The sequence below is a fragment of the Elgaria multicarinata genome, chromosome 8 (genome assembly GCF_023053635.1).
Source record: "Elgaria multicarinata webbii isolate HBS135686 ecotype San Diego chromosome 8, rElgMul1.1.pri, whole genome shotgun sequence".
NCBI classification, from domain to species: Eukaryota; Metazoa; Chordata; class Lepidosauria; order Squamata; family Anguidae; genus Elgaria; species Elgaria multicarinata.
Window position 1 is genome coordinate 102069068 of NC_086178.1, and position 25838 is coordinate 102094905.

Consider the following 25838-nt stretch of genomic DNA (forward strand, 5'->3'; position numbering starts at 1 on the left):
TGAACATACCCATGAGTAGTTTTAGAGAGAAGAAATATAATCACATCAATGGCACATGGCTCCACAGTAGAACATGACAACATAAGAGGAGCCATGCTGCATTGGATTAAGGGTCCATCTAGTACAGCATTCTGTTCACACAGTGGCCAACCAGCTATTGACCAGGAACACACAAGCAGGACATGGTGCAATAGCACCCTTCCACCCATGTTACCCAGCAACAGGTGTACACAGGCTTACTGCCTCTGCTACTGGTGGTAGCACATAGCTATCAGGACTAGTAGCCATTGAAAGCCTTCTCCTGCAGGAGAAGAACACTTTCTTAGTGACTGCTTCGCAAACCCTCTTCTACCGAAGGTACACTGATGACATCTATCATCAGGACTCACGGACAGGAGGCACCTGGGAAGTTCCACCAGGACTTGAATAACTTTTACCCCACCATCAACCTTAGCTTAGATCATCAGGCCAACAGTTTTGCTTTCTGGACACTGCTGTGCAACTACACAATAGACATAACCATCATCTTATATTTAAAACCTACAGACTGCTACACATATTTACATGCTTCCAGCTTTTAGCCGGAACACATCAATAAATCCATTGTCTATCTCAAAGCCCTATAATACAAATGCATCTGTTCAGACTCATCAGGCAGAGTCTTGCAGCTTAAGGATTTACATCAGGATTTTACATTTCTCAGACTACAATATTCACCCAAAGAAGTGTGAGAGAAAAACAGATCAGCAAGGTCAGACTGGAATAAAGTACTGCAGAACATATCCAGAAGAGAAAAGAAAACACCACTGTCACCTATAGCTCTCAGCTAAAACAACTCAAATGTATCATCATCAGTTATGCTGTTCGTAAGCAATTGCAAATGGTAGGCCTGTAATTGCTTATGGACAGCATCCCTGACCTAAAACAGCTACTCACCAGCAACAACAGGCCAATTTCCATGCAAACGACAGAAAACTGACATCAGAAATGACAATACTGAAAATCCAGTGGGTTAATGTTGCAACCTCCTGGAACATACGGTGACTGACCTTAATATGGTTCTTCTTGAGCAAAGGGACTTCAAAGGGAGACTACGATGTGAAAACACTGAATTACACTATATCAAGAGGTTCAGTTCTATCTCCTGTGAATTTAATCAGTATAAAGTTATTGTATCATTTTTAAAAAACAATTATATATGTGTTACTAAGCTTACCAATGCCAGGATGTCTGGGTTCTCACCAATAACAGCCTTGTGAATGGCCACAATGAATAATATAATTGCCACTGTACGTTCTGCATTTCATTTCCTTCTGGATTCACTGTTTATTCCCCCACCATCTGTATATATAGCTTCAGCATAGGGGTAGTCTCCAACGCAGGCCTTGAGCAGGGCTGCTGGCGGCGGGGTGTGTGCAGGGGTGTCCTCGCTAGTGGTGGCATGTGTGCGACCCCCTACCACTGGCAGCCATGAGGTAGTGTTGTAACAAGCAGAAATGCTTGTTTCTGGAAGGGGCTTGTTGCACCCGTTCTGGAAACAAGCATTTCTGCTCATTGCGACACTCCCCCCTGGAAGCACTACATCACAGACACCAGTGTTAGGGGCTGCACGTGAGCTGCCACTGGTGAGGTCACCCATGCCTACACCACAGCGGGCTGCCCTCGCAAGGCCCACTTTGGATACTACCCCTAAGACAACACTTTATGCATCTAATGAAGTAGACTAGTCCACAAAAGCTGATTCTGTAATAAATTTGTTAGACATTAAAGTGCCACAAAAGTCTTTGTTGTTTTTGATCTTCCAATAGGTATTGCCTTCCATAGATGGTGGCGGTGGTGGTAGTGGTAGAGGTGGTTTATTTTATTTTATTCCTCCCAAACAAGCCCATAATTAAAAACATCAACCTTAAAATAACCTAAGAAGTTAGCAAAACATGCAGAACCTTAAAGCAAATAGCTATAACGTCCAAGGGCCAAGCTACCTCTCAAAGTCCAAGGCGAACAAATATGATTTTAATTCTTGTCTAAAATGTGGGGGCCAGCAGACTGTCACCACACAAGTGGTACCCTTCACCAGCACATGAAGATTGTCACGTGGGCTTGTTGGATGAATCCAGTAGGGATCAGAAAAAAATAGCTTTAAGATCAACAAAGGCCCTTTCTACACCTACAGCCCTTTCGCAACGGAGGAGGAGTGATTGCGGCTTTTGCTGCTTCCGCGATGGGCACGCACGGGGCACACGTGAGCAAAGTTTCCCACAATGACAGGAGTGCCGTTGCGGGAGCATGTGTGTCCCGTTATGGCAATTCCACATGTGTATCGGTAGATGTGGGTGGGGCTAGGCAGGTGGATACGGGGCACAGGATTTTTAAAAAATGGCTCCTGAGGGATGTGCACCAGCACAGATACACAGCAACACATGGGGGGATAGGAACTCTGACGAATATTCATTCCTGTGTAGAGATACTTTTCAACACACGCACACACACAGACTCTGCAGTGAAACACGGCGATACCCATGCACATGCCCCTCAAAGCTAATTGGCTGTTTGCTGAGCCTGGAATTCATGGCGAACAGCAATGACCTCCCAAAGGGGAAGCCACACCGCACACGTTCCTTGCAATGGACGCCAGAAAGCCGGAAAAAATGTGACAAAAGCTGTCAGGCATATTCTGGTGAAACTGAGAGGTGGAGCCAAGATCACCGCAGGAGTAGGTGAACGTCATGTGGCTGTTAGTGACGATGACAATTATACAACCCTGCAATAAACAGCTGGTGTAGACTCCCCCATAGAATCATAGAATAGTAGAGTTGGAAGGGGCCTAAAAGGCCATCGAGTCCAATGGTTGTGTGCCCCATGCATTTTGACACAGGTCTTTACCAAGGTTGAAACTCTTAAAGGCTTTGCAGGAGGAGTCTCTCTCCCTTTCTTTATCTAAAGTCTTTAGGAGCTTTCCCATTGATAAAGACCCATGTTGAAATGTGTTGGGAACACCAGTGCAGCCATCCCCTTGGGCAAAGCATCCTCAGTAGACTTCCTCCAGCACAATAATGCTACCTTTTCACAACCATTGTCACTAACTGCTATCACTCCTCCTCTTTCTCATCATTGCTATCATTTGCTTGCTCAACAGGGAAAGGACCAGTGAGCAAGCAGGCAGTGGCATCTCCTCCTCACCACCGTTATCTGGGCCAGGGTCAGGTGAACAAGCAGGTTGCAATGGTGAAGAGGAGGAGCAATTCAGTGGGCCCCTGCTGAGATATGGGTCCTGAGTAGGTGCCCAACCATGCCTACCTATGACACCAGCCCTGCAAATCACCCCATCCTCTTTTTTGCAATCTCAGCCAGCCAGCCCAAACACAATATTTACCAAGCGCCCCACATAGGCTGCATTCAGTTGGGTCACGAGTCTTGCAAGCCTGATTTAAAGTTGAAGCAAGTGCCAAGCTGAGCAATTTATAAAGTGACCGTATGGAAAGGAGGGCAGGGCTCCTGTACCTTTAACAGTTGTCTAGAAAAGGGCATTTCAGCAGGTGTCATTTGTATGCATGCAGCACCTGGTGAAATTCCCTCTTCATCACAACAGCTAAAGCTGCAGGAGCCTTGTCTAGCATGACCAGACACCTGCTTAAATTCCCCTTTCTAGACAACTGTTAATAGCACAGGAGCCCTGTCCTCCTTTCCATATGGTCACCCTAAATTAGTAACCATGCAGCCATCCATTCCCACCACCACCACCTGCTGCCTCATACGCTGAAATGTAGTACTGTTATTCTATTGTGCCCTCATAGCCTCCGGCTCTTCCAACAGCCTTCCTGATGGAAAAGTTCCATAACAGCAGTGGAAACGTCAGCCTGTTCACCAGCCACTCCACCCAAAACAAGGGCTCTCATTTTGCAGCTATGGAAAATTACGTTGGATCTTACAAAAAAATAAATAACGCCAAACCACACCCTCCCCTTCGGGAGGAGAAAACGATCATTCCAAACATCCCTCTGCTGCCTTTGAAGTCAGGAGTTAGTCACCAAGCACAGCCCTGCTGGCTTCTCTGGGTCCCAGCTGGGAGGGGTTTTCCAATCTATAAAAGCCCACATAGAGTGAAACAGGGCTGAGATCCATTTAAGGAACTGACAACCATCCATCTGCTGAGTTGGGGAGATCAGAAGCTCATCAACAAACATGTTTAAACTGAATCTTGCCGAGGAAGCCACAAAACTGGCAGGATCCACTGCCCAGGATAAAGGTAAGGGACATTTGGGCTCTATGTTCTTCTTCTCATTTTTTTGTCTATAAATCCAGACTTTGCAGACACAGGATCCACCCTGACATGGGACTTGAGATTGCAAACTTCTTTTAACCAGCCTCCATAGCTGCCCCTTAATAACAGCTTGATGTATGTATAGGATTTGCAGGAGAAAAGAGTTTATCTATATTCTGGGGAAGGATATATTGCCCAGTGAAACAGCACCTGCTTTGCATGCAGAAAATCCTAGGATCAGTCCCTGGATTCTCCACTTTGAAGGAACTGAGAAGTGATAGGGAATCGTATCTACCTGGGAATCCTGGGAATCAGTACCAGAGTAATCCAGCCTCACCCAATTTGGTGGCCTCCAGATGTTCCCATTTGACCTAGCCAGCCTGGCCAGTGATCAGGAATGCTGGCAGTTGTAGCCAGAAACATCCAGAGAGCAGAAAATTGGGTAAGGATGGAGTAGACAATGGCTGGGTTTGATGGACAAATAGTCTGACCTTATAGAAGGCAGCTTCCTATGTGTCTAACCTTATTTCTACAGACCACGCTGATGTTAACAGAGCAGATCGTCTTTTTTCTTCTCCTGATAAACTAGCAAACATCCTTGGGATCTATTTTAAGATTTTTCACTATCTATGTCTGTTTTTCCCCTTATTACGGCCCTTTGGAATGGGGAGAGGTGGAAAATACGCCTAAATAAGAATTGGTATCAAGGGACGGGTACTTTAGAGCTGGACTTTCTGAAAACACATGTGGCACAAAAAATAGGAATGCTGGTATTCTTCACACAGTACTTTATTATACGGTTGTTGTTTCCTTTCCTGATGTTGTTTAAAAAACATAATTCTGTCATGTGTTCCCCATATTTATTTTACCATTAAAATAAAAACAGTGCAGAAAAATGTGAACTTAATAGAAACCTCTGGTCTTTGAAACAAGAATCACCTTAAATGGAATCGTTTATGGAAATGGAAAATCATGCTATTTTCTTCCTGTCAGAAGAAATGCACCACGCACCATAATTATTTTGACCTTTAAGGAAAAGTTATGGAAGGACGTTGGCCGAAAGCTAAAGAAAAAGCTCTGTTTTGTAGTTTTTAGGTGTTTTTCACTGAAGTGCTTATACTGGCCTTCCAATCAAGATGCAAAATGCTACATTAGAGCTCCAAAATAATACTCAGTATATCAAATCTGTTATAGATAATATGGTTGCCAAATGGCCAGAAAACACCCTGGCCTGTAGAGATTGGCACGTGACATCTTTCATAATATGCAAAGAAACATCATCACCAGTTATTGTTCAGAAATCAAGCTACTATTGAAAGGACTTCCCTTTTCTATTCTTTTTGAACTGGGCTTCTGGGCTTTAAAGATCTGTTCTCCCAAGAGAAATTCAGTAAAGGAGGATTTCCCCAACATGTAGAAACAATGGCAGAGCTTCACCTGAAGGATTTCTTTTTGCTCACCTAGCAGTCACGTAGCAATAAAGGGCAGAGGAGCCCAATCAGAAAAGAGAATTTAGCAAAACCAGTGGCATGAGGCCATCTGGGAGCCATGCCCTTTTTCAGGATACTTGATTCCATTTTCTCTCTCCCCACCCTACCTCTTCTCTCTTGGCAGTCAGCAGTCCGTATCCACTAAGCTGTATCCAGTTCTCATTGAGCCCAAAGAGGATGGTAGCAACAGCTCTGGTGGTTGAGGGCCAGCTACTTCAGCAGGATATCTTCACTCCATTGCAAGGATGGGGAACCACTTTCATTCTGAGTGCCATATTCCCTTGTGGATAACGTTCTTGGCCAGCATGCCAAATGTGGCCAGGGCCAAAGGCACATTCATTCACATCCACCCACAACCTCCTTCATTCACACACATCCATACATCAGTACACCCCAATTCACACTCATCAACATAACACACTTTCAATACACATACACACACAGTCCCCATCCCCAGTGGAGAAAAGGTAGCTGTGACAAAGAATAGTCATAAGGTGAGCAAAGAGGGACAGTCTCCATCTCCAGCAACTTGGTCAGGAAGCCTCTCTCTTTCCTAGGGGATGAAAGGAGCAATGTACATTTGCCAGCTATTTTGTTGCTTGGCCAGACGCTGCTAAGGGCAGAACGATCACCCTTGAGCAACCAAGCCTCTGACTTGCTTAGTTTGCCAGGTAGACACGAAACCGTTGTTCAGAACTACAAATGAACCATCCTCAGTCAGCTATGATGCACTAAAGTGGCTACTCTGTGGCTTGATGTGGGCCAAGAATGCAGAGTGGTCTTCACTTTCTTGCTTTCTCCAACCTTGTGACCTCCAGATATTTTGGGCTATAACTCCCAGTATTCCTGACCGATAGCCATGTGGGCTGGGGCTGATGAAAGTTGAAGTAAAAAACTTCTGGAGGGCACCAGGTTGGAGAATGCTGCTTCTCTTGCTAAGATAGTATTCTTCATAGTGTGTTTGGGATAATTTTCTTCCTCTACAAATATGCAGCATAGAGCAGAATGTGGGATCGTCTTCTCCAACAAATGTGTTGAGCGAGATCCAGTTGTTCAGTCCCACTCCTTTGCCTCAGAGGATTTTGGTGGGAGCTATTGCCTGGGATGAGAGCAGGGAAGGACAAAGCTAGGAAATGCTTTGGTTCCGTGTGGAAAACATGTAATTTTTGTTCCTGTACTCAATTTGAGGGCATGTCTACACATATGGGTGTAGAGGGCTGGAGAGGAGGTGATTCCAGACTTACCTTCTTCCGGGATCATCACCCTGTGTCTACACACAGAGCGCAACGTCCCGGGAGGAAGAGGACGTCAAGCCCGCTATTTTGTTGGGTGTTTTTTTAATCGAAAAAGAGTGCATGAGCGCTAGAATGCAAAAGGTAAGGTGTTTTTTAAAAAAACCCGCTCCGCCCTCCTTGTTTACTCGTGAGGAGCCGGGACAAACCAGGAAGGCAGCCCACACCTCCCGCAGTCTTGGGATCATCCCAAGGCTGCAGGAAAAACTGGGATTAAAGTGTAGGGCTATATCCCGGGCAAAGGGAGGAATCATCCCTCCCTACTCCCGGGATTCCCTGTGCATCATGTGGATGCACAGGGACAATCCCCGGGATATCGCCCTGTCTAGACATGCCCAGAGTGTGATTTTGAGGAATCTTTTTAAAGCCACTTTAGAAAGCCTTCCAGGCATATAAAGTAGGATAGAAGTGGTTTTTAAATAGCCTCCCTCAGTGAATGGTAAAACCAGGAGAAATGATAGTAAAAATGCAGAATTATATAAAATGTTTAGCAATTGATATATCTGCAATATTGATAATGGCTGCAGAATTGGTATCCTTTGCACAGAATTTTGATTGCTTACTTCCAGAATTTTAATGAAATCAGACAATACAAAACACAGAGCACTAAGTTTCATTTTAAATGGTCTCCTGCACTCCAAAAAGTTACTCTTTATGCCCGGCTTTCTTCTTTTCTTTTTTAATGTCCCTATAATCAGTTACTCAGGATTTTGGATCAGAGAACTACTATTTTTGTGTGTGCAATTTATTTTATTTTATTTGCAATTGCAGTTAACTCGGCAGGTCAGGCTGTACAGCAAGTGGTGGAGGAGGTGACAGAAGCTGGTCAGAAAGGTGAGACATCCTTCTAATAACCTGGGCAATTGCCAAAATATGTGGAATCTAGACAGTTATGCATGTAGAAGTGACAGTGCATTCCTTGCAAACCCAAGATAGTTTCTCCTCCAATACAGACTTGTAACTGGGGAAACCAGTTTGACTGCTCCAAGTAGTAAACCTGTGTTCAGATAAAAAAAGTATCAGGGGACAGAAAACTCCATAATCCACTTTGGCTCTGTTATTGAACTGCCAAATCTCATCCCGAGCCTGCCGAGAGGCAGCAGTGTTTTTGAAATAAAAAATTGGCAACCTTCAGTATGCACTGCATATGTCGTGAACTGGTTGGGGTGGGCATCTATACACCACCACTTTGATAGCTGATTCCCTTAAAACTCCACAGGATCACTCTTGCAAGGCTAAAAACCACAGCACCAGCAGCCATTCGGTCGGTCAAGACCACCCCCAGCCCTGGGTTCCCTGCACTTGGATCCACCCTTAGCAACACCCACTTGCTTAACCCAATCTGAAGCCACCATTGACAAATGAGGAAACAACATGGTGATCTCGAAACAACCGAAAAGGTAGCAGTAAAATGACACCATGAAAAAGCAGGTTTTTTGGGGGGGGGGGAGCCCGAGGTGGCTGTGAGTTGGCAGCTACATCATAGAAACAACACAGTGCCACTGCACAGCCACACTGAGGTATACAGGGCGGATAGACAAGCCACTGTATTCTCTAGCTCCTACGCTGGGGGAGATCAGTTGTCAGAAGACCACATGCACCAGGCTCAATCCCCGACAAACTCCAGTTACAAGAAGGATCAGCTGGCAAAGCAATGGAAAAGACCTCTAGCGGAGATATTGTAGAAACGATGCCAGCCAGAATAGACGATACTGAGCTGTATGAATAAATAGTCTGACCTGGTATAAGGCGGCTTCCCATGTTCCTTATTCTTTGTTCACAAAAGATTGTTTTTCTGTATGCACAGCTGCACTTCCAGTACTGTTCCATATTTTATAGGCCCCCAGAAACCACACATGGAAGCAGGCAACCATCTCAACTCCCAAATGATTTCTCATTTTGTTTTTAAGTGGTAGATGACGTCTGCAAAACTGCACAAGATACAGGTGAAAAGGCTACGCAAGGTCTAACAACCCAGGTAAATGCCTGGGGTAAAAGCTTCGGCCAGAGTGAAGAAAAGAAGAATGTTTCTACCTAACTGCTCTCATGCTCCCTTCTATTTCCCATGCATGCATTAGAAGGGCAGAACCATGCTCAAGATTTTACTTAAATTCTTCTCAAATATTTGACATGTTATATATTCTGTACACTTTCATTAAATGTGAAGCTATAAATCCTAAGTTTATTTTGTTGCAATATCTTAAAACCTCAAAACTCAGTTTCAGGATAACTACTACATTACTGCTTAGAACATACACATCACTTCAATAAACATGCATGGGGCTTGTTTCACAGAGGCCCCTAATGTACACAGTTGTGCATGAGTGCAGATACATGTGTGTTCCTCTCAGGTACACATCTGAGTATGAATGTGCACACACCCTACCACATCTAAAATGTCATGCGTGACTTGATCTATGCCCCACCTGCAACTATAAAAGCATATATGAGCATATGCCTCAGGTAACATGCAACATTCAACTACCCCACTGTGGCGAGCGTGTGTGAAAAGCTCATTAGAAACTCCATTTCACAAAAACCAGTTAGAAGCACTGCCAAGCTTTGAGGAAAGCTTTACATTATCACTCGCTTAGTTGCGTTTCAACACCTTACAGACGAACTAGAGAACTGAGAGTCATTGACAGAATAGGTGTCAGTCTGAAGTGGAAAGGGAACTAGAATTGAAGAAACCCAGGATTTAAGAAAAGGGAGAGTTTAGAAGATTGAACAGTATTCACACATCTATATGCCCCACTTAATAACTATAACATCAAGCAGTAACCCACATGTGTTGAATGGACATCATGGATTAAATATCATAATCAGCTCCTTTGTATCGTCCCACACTTTACCAAATGCACAATGTATAGAATTTGTTGCTAACAGATTGTTGTTTTTAAATATAAGCAGATTTGTACTGGGACAACAGGCACTAACTCTTGGACTCCCTGCTTGTATTCCTCTCCAGGGCACCTGGCTGGCTAATGTCTAGTTAGATCAGGAGAGGGACACTCCCAGAAAATCTGCCCCACAGAAGGGAGAGGGGGGCAAGGAGAGCAACTGAAGAGCAGTAAAGGGGATAAACTGGCTCAATTTTGATCCTCCCTCGCTTTTCCTAGCTGCTAGATCAGGGTGGTCCACTGCAGAAAGGCCAGGGGGCATTTTTATCTACCAGACCCTCCCCTTGGGGGCCAATGCTCTCCCTACCCCACCCCACAAGACACTAATGGGAAAATGCATCTGTAGCAGCTCTGGAATGCCCAGAATCAAAATGTGTTTGCTTCCAAGCTACTTTTGACCATTTTGTGAGATGTAGCTGCTATAGATGGCATCCCACACCCCAATTCTTTTGAAACAAAATCAGGGGCCACATGTGTCCACTGGGTGATGTGCTGCCCATTCCTGCACTAGAAGGACCTAGACAGCAGAGCAATCCTTACGTTCTGAATACCACCCCAAGTATTCCTAGTTCACCTGCATCAAAGAATGCAATTCTCATGATAGCAGCAGTTGAGTTGCCACCATTACAGGAATTGGGATGTTTGTGTACACACCCCTTTAAGAGAATGAGATATCCTCCATTTGTGAACCAATGCTAGGAAGTGTTTAAGCTTTAAAACTTCTGTTCTTCCTTTATTCCAAGCCCAATATTACTGTGATCGCTGGCTAAAATGTTCTCAGCCTAAGTATCATGGAATTGGGTTTGGAGTTTCTCAGCTTAATTCCATATCCAAATTCATTTTATTTAAACTTATTTTTTCAGCTCTCTCCTACGTTGTGGGGAAAACTATAAAAAAATACAAACCAGCATATGTTTGGAAAGATCAACTTTTAATAATTGCTTTTGTTGCCAAGTTATGTCATGAGTAACAAAGTAGCTAGAAAAAAAGCATGAGTTCCTGGGAGGGCTTAGGTTTGTTTTAAAAAACATTCATATTTCGTTACATAAATACATCTGGCACTTTATAGGACTCCTCTGGACAAAGGACCTTGTAAAAAATCCTCAAACAACTGTATGATCCAATCCTGCTTTGAGGCCCTCTTTATTCAATTCTTTATGGTGAGAATATGCAAAATACCCAAAATGAAAGGAACAGAAAGTGTGTTAAGATCCTACATAAGGTTCATAGCAGCAGCTTGCCTCCTTGTTGCCAATTATTTCTGTGTTAATTGCTCATTGAGGCAATAAGCTAATGCTAAAAGCACCTCAGAAAATAAAACACGACCGAGGAGAGTAAGAAGCTACACAAGTTCTTTGGACTATCTAAGATTATGCTCAAGTACGTATCTGTTCTTTAAAAAAACAAGCAAAATGGATATGCAGTGATGAGATTAAACACACAAGTTTATTCCATTGGATGTCTGTACAACGATGATTCTGCTTCAGCTTATAAAAATACTAACTCCTGGAACTCATCTTTCTAGGTGCACGTTGTAGTGCTTTAGTCAAGTTGAAGATGAGTACATGATTTAAAGGCAGCCTTGTAACAGGAGCACAGATTATAAAAAGAAACACACATTGCCTAAAGAGAACCAGGCCTATGGCTCTGCTAAGTGTAAAAATGAGAATCCTATCAAAGTTATTCCCTGCAAAAGGCCCATTCTATCTCTGATAATGCCACTGCATTGATCATCCAAGGCCTTTTTACTCAAAGTGCCAAAGCTAAGAAAGTTACATTGTTTGAAACCAAAGTGCATGGACAGTTAGCCAATTGCTCCAATAAAACACAGTATGTGTGATCTGAAGCTTTGCTAGATTGCTTATTGTGGCCAGGCCACAGGTTCATACAATAAAAGGTACCTTTTTAAATTTCAAGGTGAAAAACGCTGAGAACACCCCCACAAGTGCAGATGTTATCTCTTGGCATGAAGCCCTAAATCCATGGAATTTTTGTCTTTTATTATAAAAGAGGACTAGTTTGAATGGAAGGTAATTGAGAATCATATCCACTATAGTTAAGTGAGAAAAGAGGGATTTCTGTGGTTATATCATATATGTAAACTTGTAATAAGCTTTCTGAAGAGGGTTCATAACAGGATGCCAGGCTGAGATGGACTATCAGTTTATGTGAAGGTCAGACCAGCTTCGTTGTATACCTTGAAGACCTTCTCAATTGCATTGACATAGGCAGCTGTTCTCAGATCCAGACCTAGGTTGTACTTCATGGCAGTACGCATAATTTGCTAGAGAACACAAAAATGTTAATGTGAGTGTAAAGCATATTTACGAAGCTCCTATTAAATATATACACAACATACTGCAATGAAGTAGAGTTGGAAAAACTACTGAAAAATTGGAATAACCTTGGGCATCATATTCATTTTCCAGATTGCTTGAGGTAGATAACAAAGTTGTAAATAAATAGTTCTACCCTGTTAAGCTCAGGGGGCTATTCTTCCTTGAACCAAACATCTTTACTTTTGAGACCTCAAATTTAGCTATTCAAATTCTTGAAGAAGCTGAGAAATTCACACCACACAACTGATGACAGAGCAGACCATCTTCAGTCAGCTGCCATTCCACAAAGCTATCCTGTCAAGATGGCAGCAGCCACAAGAGGCCTCGATTTATCCAGCCTGGTTAAACTGCACTTTGACAGTGCAATCATATGCATATTTACACTAACTTCCACTGTGTTTAATAGGGCTTTCTCCACGGTGGGTGCATGACAGAACACCCTCTCACTACTAGTTGAATTTATAGAAAGAATAATTTACTCTTCTGCTGAAGGGTAAGTTAGAAAATCAATGCTCATTCCCACAATCTGCTCAGCCTATCTTTCTGTGATAAGGCACTGATGCCAAAATAACTCATAAACAGGGAATAGTAGGAGGAGTGGAGGAATGACATACGACATCATGTGCTTCTGTGGTTTGCCTCTGGGATAAGTGTTCATACCATCTTACTACTTCATGTTTATGCAATACATACCCTAGCAGAACGCTCCATGGTGTAAGCCAAGCCAGAATGGACAATGTCTTTTTCAGATGCACCCTGTATCGAAAGGAATTGCCATTAGTGGTCAATCTGAAGTGAGCCATTGGTTAAAGTTTGTATTTTAATGTAATTCTCTAAGGGAATGAAATTCTTTTTTCATATAGCAGACTAGAAAATGTTACTGGAATTAATATGAAAATTAGATCCACATCAACAAAAAATGCATCTAATTTTATGACATGGTTTTAAAATATCAGCTCTAACTGTAATATACTGAAAGAAGCTAAACACCTGTCATTATGTCCTTGTTACTATAAGTACAGAGGTACATTTAGTTCAGCCTGATAGTGACAACTTGCTCCCCAAAACTAGTTTCTTTTGTCTGTTGTAAATATTTATTATTTATTTATTTATTTATTTATTTATTTTATTACATTTATATACCGCCCCCCAGCCGAAGCTCTCTGGGCGGTTTACAACAATTAAAAATAGTAAACATTAAAAGTACACAAAAATTTTAAAACACATAAAAACAGTATAAAAACAACAACAGGATCCATTGAAAAACAACAATTCTGGGGTCCATTAAAAACAAACTTAACGTTGTTAAATGCTCCTTAAAATGCCTGGGAGAAGAGAAAAGTCTTGAGCAGAATTGAATTTTTTTTATAGTGGACACTGGCAGAGAAAATCTTTCAGCAGGAACTTACAGATATCCTATCCTGGAATTCTGCAGTGGGCACAACTGGAATACTTCCACCATGTTTCCCAAACTTTCTTTCCAAGCTCTCCTGGACAGACACTGGGAGGGAAGAAATAGCCACTTAAGCACCTTTCCTGTGCAAAATATTGGGTTGGATGCAAACTCAAGTCATAGAGTATGATTAACTTAAGTATCAATGATTTAAATGGAACTACATTGAGTATGACCAAGTCTGGATCCTTGAAGACAAAGTTTCCGTTTTGACATTTATAGCCCAATCCTTTTATGCATGTTTATTCAGAAGCAAATCCCACTGTGCTCAATGGGAATTACTATTCTTTGGTAAGTATGCATAGGACTGAAGCCTTAAAGCAGATTTCAGCACTCTCTCTCTCTCAGAAGCACCTACTTTCCTACATCTAATGATAAATAAGTTTCTATACTATGCTCGAATTACCACCTTAGCTGGCATTATTGCTATAATACTCAAGCTATAACTAAATTCTGAAGTGACTGAAGGGTTGACAGCTATGTTTTGTTCAAGTCACTGCCAAGCCCTAACACAAAATCATCTACTTCTACTTTTAGGCTGAAATTTGCTTTTTTAGTATTGCCAGGATCAGACCTATAAACTTTCCATTACAGAGTAGAAAGTTTCATTTTTCAAGGTTCTGAATGTGCATACCCACAAGATCTCTTTGCTTTACCTTGGCCTGTGTAATGTAAAAAAATCTAATTTAGTTGAATTTGATTCCTAGCTAACTCTTTGCAAAATGTATAGGACTTGTTAAACTTACTTAGCAAGTGGTAGTTCGAGTCCCTTTCATATTTAAAAGTCAAGCGACCATAGCTGACATGGTTCAGGTTCTTCAACCACTCAAAATAAGACACGGTTACACCACCAGCATTTAAATAAAGATCCTGCACAGGACAAAATTGAGAGTTTGTTAGGAACTGAAAAGGACATAACAGACAAATTAATCTCACTTCAAAATTGCAAAACCAGTAATTTGGAAAAGTATGTTTAACTGACAAAAGAGAAATCACTAACTCTTGAAGTGGATAGTGTTTCTAAAATGAAAGATTAAGCTGTTGAAAAATGCAATTTCAGTGACAGCTATTACAACTAATAAATGTCAACCAACACTTGATAGGTATATCACACTTCAGTTTGGATCCAGTTGCTGGGTAACGACAGGTAAGGATCTTCATGGCTATCTCCACCTCATTTGACAGCTTGTAAGCCAAACTGCACTTAGAGTGGAGTGGGAATGAGGCTGAGGGAGCTGACTGAGCAGAGAAGGAATGAAGTGGGAGTTAAGGAGGCAGCCGCCAGGTCCTACAAACAGTAGCAGACATAGCAGGAGAAGAAACCACCTCCATGTTCTATTCAGCAACCCAGGAACCAGTCACCAGGCTAAATTTTAGCTATCAGTGGCTTTGGGGGAATTTTGCAGCCCTCTTATAGTCATTTCAACAATTCATATTATCAAGTAGTAAATGCAACTGTGTTAAACCACATAAGGTGTGAACTACTTCTAAATTCACTTCTAATCAAATTTCCACCTTTGTCGCTCCTTTGTGGGCATTCCACTCACCCTCTCACCGCTGAAAAAACAAGAGCAATGTCCCTATACCATTGTCTGGGTATCCCCTCACAAGCTGTGCAATGTGTGTTCCAAAACAGGCTGAAAAGATCCCTGACAGCTGCTAAAAACAGTGGTGGAGCCATGAGGATGCAAGCCAAGCTATTGGGTTGCACTAACAACTGGGATAACTCTGGCTATTGGGCGGTATAGAAACACAATAAATAAATAAATAGTTGAAGAGGAGTTAACATAGAGGCATGACTGTGTTACCTAGGCCAAGGTGGGCAGAAGTTAGACCACCTCCCAGCATTCCTGACCCTTGACTATGGTCCAAAACATCTGGAGACCTCCCTTCTGCTCACCTCTGACCAAGGCAACTAGGCTGTCAGGACTTGAATGTCTCACAAGGTTGAGGGAGGAGCGAGAGAGCTACTATGCTTATGTGTGGTGATTTAGAGTGAGCTGGCAGTGGCCAAGGACTCCCTCTCACTGCTCCCCAAGAGAAGCCATAGTGAGGAGGACAGGAAGGCAGCCATGTTCTCTAAACCGAGGTGAAGGGCTTCCTTAGTCTCAAAGGCATGCAACTGTGAGTGAAGTGGGGTATTGTGCTAAGGGACGCATCCCCTACATTCCCTGCCCTTCTCAGCCATCCGCAACCATCTTCCGTAGCTCATTTGCTGCTACTGGTCTAGAGTTTAACACCTGTACACATGTATGCTGACCAAGTTTGCTCCTGAAGGGAAAGGAAAGTTAAATCAGGAGTAAATCTGATCTGTACATATGTAAGTTATTTTTATGAGATATAAATATTATTTAATTCGTTTTTAATATAAAGTTCTGAATTATTATATATTCCGAAAGATTTGCAATCTATTTACAGCTATGGCAGTTGTGCATGCATCCCTAAAACAAATGAACATTCCTTTCTACTACTGCCACGGAATAAAAATGAAAATTCAGTAGGTACAATCCAGCTCCATTAAATCAATCAGATTTGCCATCAAGTTCAATCGCTCAGAATGGCTACTAGTGTTTTTGCTGTTGATTTTCATGTTTCCAGAAGCATGTTTGGCCTAAAAAACAAGTGTTGTTTTGAACATATGTGTTTACTGAAAATATTGGCATGATACGAACACGTGAAGGAAGCAAATGCTTTTGCAAGCTCTTGTAGTGAATGTAAAAGAACCTTACAGGAATAACCATGATATTCCGTTCCAAGAAAATTTTATCGGCTTCAGGAGTTGTGGGTCCGTTTGCACCTTCAGCAATAATCTGGAAATCAAAATCAAAATATCATGTTAGCATAGAAAAGCTTACATTAAAATGGCACAATTAGCCGCTAGACAGGAGAGAATACACGACTTCTGGATCAAGCGTTGAGTTCATGTGTTCCTCTTACTTTTGCTTTGACTTTTGAGGCATTGGCCTTTGTTAGCTGTTTTTCACTGGCAGCTGGAATGAGGATATCACAGTCAGCTTCAAGGATGTGGCAGTCCAGGGGCTGTGCCTTCGGGTAGGTGAGAATTGATCCATGTTGCTGGTTAGACACATAGGGAAGTTAATGCCTTGTCACAATGTATAAAAGCTTCAATTTAAAGAACAAATCCTATAAAAAGATTTTGTATTCTTTGAATATTATCCACAGAGCTATAATTACTACAGTAGTTTTCCAAATGCAAGCCTAGAAGCAGAACCCACAACAAAATGTTCAGAATTAAGTGCTCCGGTTCTAGCTAGCGATGCCCTCTCCCAGGATACTCCATTCAGTTCCCCTTCTTCTTGCCCCCTGACTCCAGTCTTCTATTTTAGACATTCTGTTGTCACTGGGTACATTCAGGCCTTCATTGGATTGGTTCACCCCCCACCCAGGCTTTTTCTGAGGAATTTTTCAACTTTTGAAAACCTTGGAAAACCATGCTAACTCCTACTAGTTTCTCAGTAGCCCTATTTTGGCTACACAGCAGTCACAGTTTAGCATCTTGTGTTTCCTATTAGTATATATGCAACAAAAATATTCTTAGTCAGCCAGCTATACCCTCTTTCAGGATACTCCATTCTACTCCACTCTACTTTCCACTCCCAACACTCAGCATTCCAAGCACACAGAGTACACTCAATCTCACTATTCTGTTTTGGGATTCTTCACTTTTTTCTTCAAGTTTTTTGTACTTATGCAAACCTTGGCAATCCATCAAGTCTGCTGATATCACCCTCTTATGTGTGGATGGTCCTGATTTAGCTAGACAGGGATCCACACTCAGAGAATGGAACACTATATAGGATGAAAAACATGGGTTTGGGTCTAGGATCTGCCTTTAGTGGGCAGAAGGCTCCCAGAAAGTACCACTGTCCAATTTTCAGGGATCCCCCTTCCCACTGCACCACAGCTCACCCCATTCAGCAGGCCCCCCTGTGTATTATTTTCAGGGTGCTGAAGTCGGAGGAGGGGACAGGAAATCTACCCCTGCCACCCAAATTGTACATGTCTAAATCTGAATGCAGCCCACTGGATTATAAATTGACAAGCATGCTATGAATCCCAAGTAGCCTCAGTTTCTTTATGTTTCCTCCTAGCATTTTCTAGCAGCATTGCACAGGCTGAAGTGTTAACTGGACATTTTTTTAAGCAGGAAGTGTTCTTACACTGCCATTCAATATATGGGTAACTTTTGCTACTGAATGTCATTTTCCAACTCTAAGACTGTACTCTACTATGAAGACAAAATTCTAACAGGCAAGCTAATGCTTATTTCTTGCCTGAACAGTTGTGAAATACAAGCAAACCTCTTAAAACAGAATGTCTGTATGTGCAAAGTATTCCTAACTTATGCATAGAACCATTTAATGGCTCTACAAATCAGGAAACCTAGCCTAGTGCTGTTTCAACTGGTCACAATAATAATAATAATAATAATAATAATAATAATAATAATAATAATAATAATAATAATAATATTTATTACCCGCCTCTCCCTCTGGATCGAGGCGGGGAACAACACTAAATAAAATATAATACGTAAAATTAGTTAAAAGAGCATATAAAACCAATACAATATTAAAATAGCTGGCAAATGTCCAATATACTATCTTCCATATTAAATTTTTCATACCAATTTGTAATCTTCCAGCTCCTTTGGGTCAAGCCCATCAGGGTTCCAGATAGCACCATCCTTTTCTCCAATGGCAACACATTTTGCACCGTAACGATGAAGGTACCTCATAGAGTGTAAACCTACATTGCCAAATCCCTGTTAAAAAGAACAAGGAAATTAGATTTAGCTCAGCTCAAAACCAGTCCACAAACTGGAGAGATCAATACCCTTGCTGGTTAGCTGGCAACCTGCACACGACGCATATGGCAGGACCTGCAGTAGTAGTGGCATAAGAATCTCAATTGGCTCAAAGTTCATTACTTAAAGGGAACGATGCAAGATTGCACTATCACACTCTCATATTTTAACATTTGGTTTTCATAAAAGTTATTAAATATAAAGAATTTATGTCTACCCATCTACCCAATGGTTTGGGACATTGACACTCAATTCCTTAAGCAAGAGGAAAGTGGGGCTGAATTCTCCCCGTGGAACGTTTATATAGTTTTGAAGCCCAATTCTAGGGGTAGTATCCAATGTTAGTCCTACACAGAGTAGACCCACTGAAGTGAATGAGACTTAAGTTAGTCACAACTAACTTACGTCTCATTCCTTTCGCTGGGTCTACTCTATGTAGGTCTAACATTGGATACTACCCTAGCTGTTTGTATCAAAATATCTATTTGTGCTTCAAGTAAAATTGCATTAGTACAGCGGTCAGTACTTCCTGTTCTAAAGAACTAGGTGCTGTTTCAACAAATCTTCAAGTCAGTTACTTCTGAGGAAACTGAAAGAACAACAAAACCTCTTGAGGACAGAGGTACCTTAGATCTCTATTTTCCCTTTATTATTTTTGTTTTGTTTTTTGCCAAGGTTTGAATTTGCTGTGTCAAGTTTGGTTGGGCACAAGCCCACCCTATTTCAGCACTGCCAACACAAGCAGTCCAGAGAATGGCAGTGTGAGCACCCTTTTGTTTTCACTCAAATTAGCATTCCTCTCTCAGCTCCCGGATTAACAGGCAGCCCCTCATTAGTACAATTTTAGCAGCAGCAACTGTCAATATTAATAACACTATAAATTTTGACACTATACTGTTCAAAAGATAGCATTCCAACAAACAATCCAAATTCTGGGTTAAGACCTCTAGTCTAAGTATATGGAGAAGATTAAAACCTCTTCAGACCAACAACCATGTTAACAGGCGTTTTTTGTTCTGTCATCCACTCATTGATGGAGTTATTTACCAGAATTTCATTCTAATTGTGCTAATATGCCACAGCGCTAATGCAAATTAGCACAAATACTACCCCAAAATGAAATCCAATCTGAAAGTCCATATAATCGGCCTGATTAAAAAAAAAAAGTCAGTCTGCTGTGAAATCTGCAGGTTGGGTTCAAAGAAACCCAATGCAAATTTCTCTGGCATCCCTAATCAGAAGTACATTTGTTATGGTTGTCTACTTTCAGCCTGTGCAGACAACAGTAGTATCAACGGAGTGAGAAAATTGGGCCTGCCAGCCTTACTGCTTGCTCACCAAACCTAAAGTAACAACCCCATGTCGAGGCCTATTTATATAGAGAGGCCAATCCACATGGTACCAACTTGCAGAGTTAAGATGCCTTAAAATTGGGATGTAGGGATTGTGCGGATTTGGCCTATTATTTTTTTCTTTATAAAGCACCTAGAATTTCTGTAGACTATAGAGCTTTAACCAACTCTAGCCATTCCTGTTTTGGTGAAATCCTATTAATGCACTAGGAAATGTGCGTAAAGCTTTGTGGAAGTCCCTAAAACTGCCCGGTTGGCACGTATGTCTAAAAACGGAAGACCAAATCACAACATAAAGCACAGACTTAAGTTGACTAAAGTATAAGAGACGTTTCTTGCTGGAAGAGTTATTAAAGAATGAAGAGTCCTTGTTACCTTTAACTGATAAAAGTTTAGAAGAGAACTAAATTTCCAACCTTCTGCCCCAACTTGATTACTGTTCTAAACAAAGTACCTGGATAGCAAACGTCTTATCCCCAAATCCTGGAGTCATTCCCAAGAGGCTCATATATGATGCTTCATTAATGAAGTTCTCAATTCCATGGAAGACACCACGGCCTGTGGCAGATATACGACCATGAATACCACCTTGGCTGATTGGCTTTCCCGTGACACAGGCATGAGCATTAATGTCCTGTAAGATAATTAAGAAAGTTTAGTTAGGTTTTTCTATGGAAAGTGCCTAACAAAACATCTGAATTATAATGAGTTAATGACTCCTTCGAATGAGTTATAGCTTCACTGGAATTAAGACATCGAGCTACTGGAGTTAAAACATCCAAACTATCCTATTTCTTCGATTCTAAGACACACTTTTTTCCCCATATAAACATCTCTAAAAATGGGGTGCGTCCTAGAATTGCGGGTTTGTCTTAGTGTTTTTTTTCTGTTGGTGGTACTGAAATTAGTGTGCGTCTTACAATCGATGGCGTCTTACAATCGAAGAAATACGGTAGCTCAATTTGCCAAAGTGCATCCACTAAATTCTAGGCATTTGCATAACACAGAATGTCACAAGGACCTGCTGTCAAGCCAGAAGGCATGTGGTATGATTAATAGAAATACTACCAGTCAGGAGAGTTATGGAATGACTTTAATCTTAAATTCACCTTGACTTATTTTAAAACAGATTTTAAATACATTTTATGCCAAAGTGTATACAAGTTCACAACATGATTTCCCTGACAAGGAATGACTTCCACCAATGATTTCCAGGATTAGGTACACCGAAAGTGTTGAATGGTTCATAAATTGCCATATTATGCCATCAACTGCCATATTTACATCACAGCCTCAAGTCAGAAATATTTTTGTTCATGGAACTAATTAGCATGCCTTAGGATATAAGAGGTGATGATAACTTCTGGTCTAGATGGCTTTGAAAAGCAGTTACAAAGGATAAGCTTATTTATGGTTATTTGCTCAAGAAAAAAACCCATGTACAGAGGTAGCATACCTCTGAATACTAGCATCTGATACTCCACAGAGAATAGTCACATCCTTCGGACCCTGTTTTGGCTGATGGACATCAGAAAACAAACACTGGAGTGTATAGATCTTGATCTGATTCAGTAAGGCAATTCTCATGTTCTTATATTTTAGAGCAAGTTCTTAAGTTACCTCGGCTGAATGTTGTATATTTATAATCCTATATCGTTCCAGTAGCATTTGAAATACAGAGGCCAATAAAGAGGACTATATAAATGGGATACTGCACCACTCCATCCTGGAAGCAGCTGTGGCATATCACCCGGCTTCCCACTCCTTAAATTTATGGGAACTGCATAGAATGTGCCTTGTGTAGTTCACAGTCACAATGAAACAGCTTGGCAACAGTTCACTTATTGATTCAAGTATTTTAAATACCGTGTCAACCCTAGATTAACTAACTGCTCTCAGTTTAGTTTAAAACCATTTTATATGAGAATTTAAGAAATCTCAATTAACTCTGCTTAAAATATTATCCACTCTGGATAGACTTTGAATGCTTTGCACTAGCACATAAGAGGATTTGAAGCCCCTATAAGCAGTTCACAGCTAAAATTGTTTAATCACTTTTAAAATACTCTGGAAACAAATGTGAAACTAATACAATTATTTGGAAACAATCAGTAGAGTCCTTCAACTTGTTAAAAGGATGGGTAGATCGCCAAGCCTATAAATAGCAAGTTATACACTTTTTATACATTAGTTATACACTTTTCACTTCTTGTTTCATTTCTCCCACCCACCCAGCTTCTGCTTCCCTCATTCCTTTGAAACAGTTGAACCATGTTTCACTGCTCCCTCATTAAAAGCAAAACAGAGAAGTGGGCTGGCTAGTTTCTAGTTTTGCACACATCTGTATCCTTTAAACAAAGGGTGAATTAATTACACATTATCAGAAAAATGAAACTATAGTAAAAAAATGGCAGTGTGGTGTCAAGTTCCCTGTCCACCTCTAGTTCAAATTGTTTTGTGACCAGACAGCATTACAATAAATGGCTGTCTCTGATGGGGAAGCATGGTATGATAATGCCAGAAGGGTAGTCTATTCCCATTCTTACGAAGACTCTGGAGAATTCAGAACTTCCCCATCAATAAACTTGACTTTCTTTTCATTTTGCTTCACCTTTATTTACTTTTTAAAGAAAACTCTTAAGAAATTTTAATGCATCCTTCCTCCTGCTATGCCTTATCCTTGGGACATCTGATTCACAGCTTTAAACTATTTTCTTTTGCTGATGACTCATACTCCTTTTTTGGTAGAATGAGAAATCAGCATTTTTGAGTTTTTCCTTTCATCTCCCTCTCTCATAGAAACTGTATCTGGGATTACAAATCCAGTATCTTGCAACTAAGATCTCATATTTGGGGGGAAAGGGAAATTAAACAGCAAACTGTTAAACAAATCTTGATATAACTTACTTCCTACCAGAATGTCACAAAATTCTGCTTGAATATGTAATCATCAGTTGCACCAAGTCTTATTTGTTGCAAGTTTGCACACCACAAAAAACTTCCACAAGGACATAGCCATGCAAACAAAGTGCAATAAAGTTCATGCAAAGCTACAAAGCTAAGATTTCTCACCTTAATTACACAAAGTTCATTATCACACAGTTGCTCCATAAACTTAAGCAACGCTTGAGCAAATAATTATCTGGATTTACAATTCAATTAAGGCTGCACCAGCACACCACGCAGATTAATTCTTTCAGGATAATATACAGCACCAAACAATAACAACCGAGCTAAAGAATTTTCAGCTGACAGTTTAAAATCTGAGAGCTTGAATTCTGAACAAAATTGAGATTTATCTGATAACTGCAAACACATCCTGGAAAAACACAACTCTTAAAAGGCAGTGTTTTGAGTTGCAAACAAAGAGAGAAAGAAAAGCTGTACAGAAGCATTGGCTTACTGACACGAATACTAAATAGTTCGCTGCACTAGAATTTACTCTTCATTGGAACATGCTTGTGGGCCAAGAAAGATTGAAAGTTTGACACATTAAATTGCTTTGTACTTTAGATATGAACTTAGCTGAATCTTCATCGCTTTGCCACCCAAGATAACTCTGACCCCCCAAAAATGAATTTAATATAAGAGAGAAGTGTGTAGCCTCAGTGAAGAAGATATTTAGGAAATGGTTTCCATAGTGACCCTGAACAAGCAAAACACTAACTCAGAGCAATCTAGCCAAAGGAGCTGTGGAATTATTCAACAGCTTCCCCATTCATGAATAATAGAGAGCTCTCAAAGGCTAGCATGATGTATCTTGAAGAAAACACTGCTCACAGTTGTGGTAAATCCTGAAAGGGAGCTTGAACGTCCTTTGCCAAGATGCATAGTCTTGCTTTCTCGCATGTCTTGTTATTTAGAGATGAGCAATCGTTAAAACGAAATTGGCAAGGACAGCAGTCCTGCATGGCATCTCATAAACATAAATATTTTTTCCTATTCAAAGATATTAAGTCTAACACCAATTGTGCTATGTACGTAACAGAGTTTCACGTAGCTTCCTCCTTAACATGCTACTTTTAGCAGATACATTACAGCAGAGGTGGGCAAGCCTTTTGGTCCATGGGCACACTTTGCAATTTGATAAACTTTGCAATTAGATAAAATGGCTGCAATGGGAGGTGAGGTGAGGCAAAGGACAAGTAAATTGCCCCCCAAAACACTGTTTCTACAAGTCAGAGGTGGGGTCTGAGCCCCAATATACTAAACTCCTCTGAATCCACAGTTTTCAGCACCAAAAGAAACGTATTTCACAGCAATCCCAGCTGCCCATAAGAAAATCTTAATTTTAAAAAAGTGGGAAGGGTAGGGGACCTTGGTAGGCACCAAGAAAGGTGTCTAGTTCCACATTGGTGCCCATGGGCATCACGTTAACTTACCCCTACATTAAAGGAATAGCAGGTATACGATTGTATGCTCCATGTACCCCCAGTGTATTTTGCAATGCAACAGTCATGTTGGGGTGTGTGTGTTCCACCACGTGTACATGCTGTTGGGAGCTGCAACTGGCCCCAGTCCTTGTGTGTACATGCAGTCAAACTGAAGTATGGCTTGCATATTCTAGAAACATTGTGTTTATAGAAAGTATATCTGCTAACTTATGAAATGTGTGAAGCAACCCTTATTTTTAAAAACCTCACGACCTTAGAATTAAGGAACAGCCCAACGATTTACTGAAGTGGGGGGGGGGATTATAACTGTTTTATGATGCAATATATAGAGCAGCCACTATAGCAGATTTTGCCTGTTTTGCCCATTCCAAATTAAAGTTGCAATCCTATCCATACTTACTTGGGAATAAGATTTACTGAACAGTGCAACTTACTTACAAGCAGACATAGCCAGGATTGGGCTGTATACTTTTCATAATGCAAGGCAAGTCTTTGTATTGTGCCCCATGTCAGAGTAATTATTACAATGGTGCTAACACTTTATGGAAATAGTAGATTTTGCACAACTTGTAGATTCTGTTGGCTAATTTCGCCATTGCCAAGCATGCACCTTCACTCAGAACTTACATAGTGTCCTATGGTATTGGCATAGGTGTCTGCAATCCAGGACATCTCCCTCTCACCTGTACTCATGTCGGGAGCTGGCACATCAACACCAGGCCCTGTTGGCAAGATTAAGACCAATAAAACAATCTGAATGCCAGTAATGATTATTTCCATTTATAGCTGCTTAAGTGAGATCAGGAGAACTTAGTGATCAAATAACATGATGCCTCTTAAACTGTTCTGCAAACTACTATGCTGGTTTGTTCTTTTTGCACCATCAAAATTTCTTACAATGCAGCCACATTTTGGAGGTTATTTGAAAGGCTTCTGAATTAGAACACCTCCTGGACTGTATCATGAAGCAACAATAGCGGAGTAAGTGAAGGGAAAGTGGAAGCATTCCTAGGTTTGTGCATACTATGTTTCACAAATACTCAGGACCAAGTTTTGCTCTGGGAAAAGGCCTTAAGCACTTTCCTCTAACTTCAATCATGGTTGCTGCATGAAAGTGCACTCAAGTTTTATGGTTTAAAAATCACTATATAGACTGTTCTTGAAAAAACACTCTTTAAACAGCCAAAGTATTTCCTTTTTAGACATCAGAAGCAGTTCAGTTCTCTATATAGGGAGATAAGGGGAATTTCTTTCCACAGCGTGCTTTCTGCTTATGAGAAACTGCTCTAAATGTTCTAGGAGATGTATCACGAAAGGGAAACAAAGTAATTCAAGCATTACTGCATGTTCTAAGGGGCATTACCAAGGCTGGAAAACACAGTATAAGATAGTTGTCCCTAGCATCCAACGTTTATTTTTGAGCACTATTATAAAACTTTGGTTTTGGGTTGCTATGAGGTGGAGCTTCCATTTCCTTCCTCAATTTCCTTTGATATCGCCACAACTTTGACTAGGATGAAAAGCTAACA

At 41.0% G+C, this 25838-nt stretch overlaps 2 protein-coding genes across 2 annotated transcripts in view; one reads left to right on the top strand and one right to left on the bottom strand.

Annotated features, from left to right (window-relative positions):
• LOC134402276 (adipogenesis regulatory factor-like) overlaps nt 1-9217 on the top strand; it is a 33529-nt gene extending 24312 nt beyond the window's left edge. The window contains exons 2-4 of the mRNA XM_063131644.1: nt 4138-4246; nt 7815-7877; nt 8954-9217. Coding sequence (XP_062987714.1) covers nt 4183-4246; nt 7815-7877; nt 8954-9081 — 255 coding nt within the window. The 5' untranslated portion in view covers nt 4138-4182 and the 3' untranslated portion in view covers nt 9082-9217. The remainder of the gene's footprint in view (nt 1-4137; nt 4247-7814; nt 7878-8953) is intronic.
• Nucleotides 9218-10855: 1638 nt separating this feature from the next.
• GLUD1 (glutamate dehydrogenase 1) overlaps nt 10856-25838 on the bottom strand; it is a 32249-nt gene continuing 17266 nt past the window's right edge. The window contains exons 5-13 of the mRNA XM_063133114.1: nt 24937-25031; nt 20370-20549; nt 18384-18521; nt 16673-16810; nt 16465-16545; nt 14482-14605; nt 13692-13783; nt 12976-13038; nt 10856-12227 (exon numbers count right to left, since the gene is read on the bottom strand). Of these exons, the coding sequence (XP_062989184.1) occupies nt 12108-12227; nt 12976-13038; nt 13692-13783; nt 14482-14605; nt 16465-16545; nt 16673-16810; nt 18384-18521; nt 20370-20549; nt 24937-25031 (1031 nt within the window). The 3' untranslated portion in view covers nt 10856-12107. The remainder of the gene's footprint in view (nt 12228-12975; nt 13039-13691; nt 13784-14481; nt 14606-16464; nt 16546-16672; nt 16811-18383; nt 18522-20369; nt 20550-24936; nt 25032-25838) is intronic.